Source organism: Osmerus mordax, chromosome 3, assembly GCF_038355195.1.
Source record: "Osmerus mordax isolate fOsmMor3 chromosome 3, fOsmMor3.pri, whole genome shotgun sequence".
NCBI classification, from domain to species: Eukaryota; Metazoa; Chordata; class Actinopteri; order Osmeriformes; family Osmeridae; genus Osmerus; species Osmerus mordax.
In genome coordinates this window covers 16,131,155-16,133,226 of record NC_090052.1, presented here as the reverse complement: position 1 = coordinate 16,133,226, position 2,072 = coordinate 16,131,155, and the positions used below count along the sequence as shown (strand labels likewise).

The window sequence follows — 2,072 nt, the reverse complement described above, 5'->3', positions numbered from 1 at the left end:
ACTCCATCCAGTTTGTCTGATTTTATTTTAGTTGTGTGTGTTCAGTGAGTATGATCAGAGCTATTGATATATTGTTGTAGTGGTTATAAGAAAACAACAAGTTACATACAAAAGGATGAGCCAAAGCTTAAGGAGCCATCTCATCAGATGATTCAATTGTTTACAAAAATAGAGTAGTATTTACATTGGACTTAAAGCAGTCACAGTGAGCTTCTAAATTGCAACTCCTACTCCAACACAGATGTGTATTAATACAGAGGGAACAGTTGGTATACAGAGTGAAAATGACAAATGGCTGAAACAGGAACAAACCAACATCTATAGACAACCCATCTCAAGATCTGTCTGCTTGTGTAAATGGGTAGTCATTTTCTGCTCTTATATGCAAACAAACACATGATGCCGTTTGCTCAATGCTGCATGGGTCAGGAATGCGTTGAGCTTCTGACATTAGGGGTCAGAGGCCTCTGCTGCCCAGACTGGTGAGGCTTACAATACTGGAACAACTGGAGCACACAGACCCTATGGGTGCATCTGTCTATCTGCCTGCCTGCCTGCCTGCCTGAATCTTGCCTGTCTGCTGTCTGTCTGCTCTGCTCAGGTCAGGTCAGGTCATCAATGCTCCCCAGAGTCTATGTTTCTTGGTTGTATTGGTTCCAGTGCCAGGGTGGTAGGAGTGTGGAGGTCGGCTGAGGGTAGGCAGGGATTAGCAGCCGCTGTTTCGTCGCGCAAAGGCCACCCCCCCCAGCAGATACTCCATCTCCCGGAAGCAGAGGTTGCCCACGGAGATGGCCGAGGGGCCCTTATCCTTGAAGCCAGCCTTGCCGTAGAAGGGCACGAGGAACTCCTCGCAAACGAGCAGCGCCCGGCGCAGACCCGGCACGCAACGCAGGTACTGCAGGTAGCGCCACAGCAGGATGGAGCCCTTGCCCTGCTGTCGACAGTGACGGTGTACTGACAGCACGTGGAGGTGAACCGTGTGGGACTCTGCCACGTGCTGGGTCATCGCCTCCTGTTGAGAGCAAGCACAGGGTAAGGTTAGGGCCCGTTTGTTTTCTCTCTTGTACTGTACCACAGAACTGAATGAATGGTTTAGTGGCGATCTCACCTGTGCCAGTCTCTCTTTGTCCCATCCCGAGCCAATGATGAAAGCCACCAGCTGGCCCTCCTCGAACCAGCCCAGGGACAGCTCCGGACACTGGCTGAGGAAGTTCAGCACCTCGTCAAGAGTGAGTGGACACTCACCCGACACAGAGACAAACGCTAGGGTTCAGAAAGACAAGACAGATAAGGACCTGAAGATGGACAGTGCTGCAGAAGATGCATCCTGAAGATCAAGTTAGCAGATTACAGGCAAGGTAACAGATGGCACAAAAACTGAGTCATCTTTTTGCTGTTCACATCTGACAAAAGACTGAGAGGTACTATATCTGGCGCATAGAAACTGATTTGCTCACTTGCTCACAGACTTCTTTTAAACATTCATGGAAGCATAAACCTTTCCTTGAGTTTTATTCCGAAAATAATTGTATTTCATGGTTCACATTTTAAACCCTTTTAAAATTTGAAACCCCTTTATACTGCCTACCACAAGCAGTTCTACAATCAGTGGAAAACCTGTAGACTTCCTCTTACCTTCTCTCTCAATCTCAAACACGCTGATGGCGTCCTGTGGGGTCAGGTTCCTGAACTCACTGGCAGGAAGTGTGTGTCGTCGTTGATGCCGGGGGTTGACCACCCGGACAGGTGTCCTCAGAAAAAAGGGCTTTAGGGATGGCGAGCTACTAACCTGCTGCGTCATTGCGGCTACCTTGAACAGTGGAGATAGCAAAAACTGACTAGATCTTCTTTGTCTTTGCCTTCTGTCTTTGACTTTTCACTGATTCACGCACTACTTTGTCCTGTTGGATCTTGAATGACAAACGCCAGCTTCTTTGCAAGATGACTGTAGCAATAGCCTGTGATCAAAAGGAACCAGCCCTGCTGAAGGTAGACCTCTCTCTGGCTTCTCCTCTCACTAGAAGGCTCCTCTTCTGTGTTGTAGATAAGCCCCGACCCTCTTGCCTCATCTC

The 2,072-nt window shown here is 48.6% G+C and overlaps 1 protein-coding gene across 1 annotated transcript; it reads right to left on the bottom strand.

Moving 5' to 3' along the window:
- Window positions 1-706: 706 nt before the first annotated feature.
- On the bottom strand, window positions 707-1,801 carry aanat2 (arylalkylamine N-acetyltransferase 2). Its single transcript, XM_067232971.1, has 3 exons — window positions 1,636-1,801; window positions 1,109-1,263; window positions 707-1,012 (listed from the first exon to the last, which is right to left on the bottom strand). The coding sequence occupies exons 1-3, from the start codon at window positions 1,799-1,801 to the stop codon at window positions 707-709; spliced, it is 627 nt and encodes a 208-aa protein (XP_067089072.1).
- Window positions 1,802-2,072: the final 271 nt, after the last annotated feature.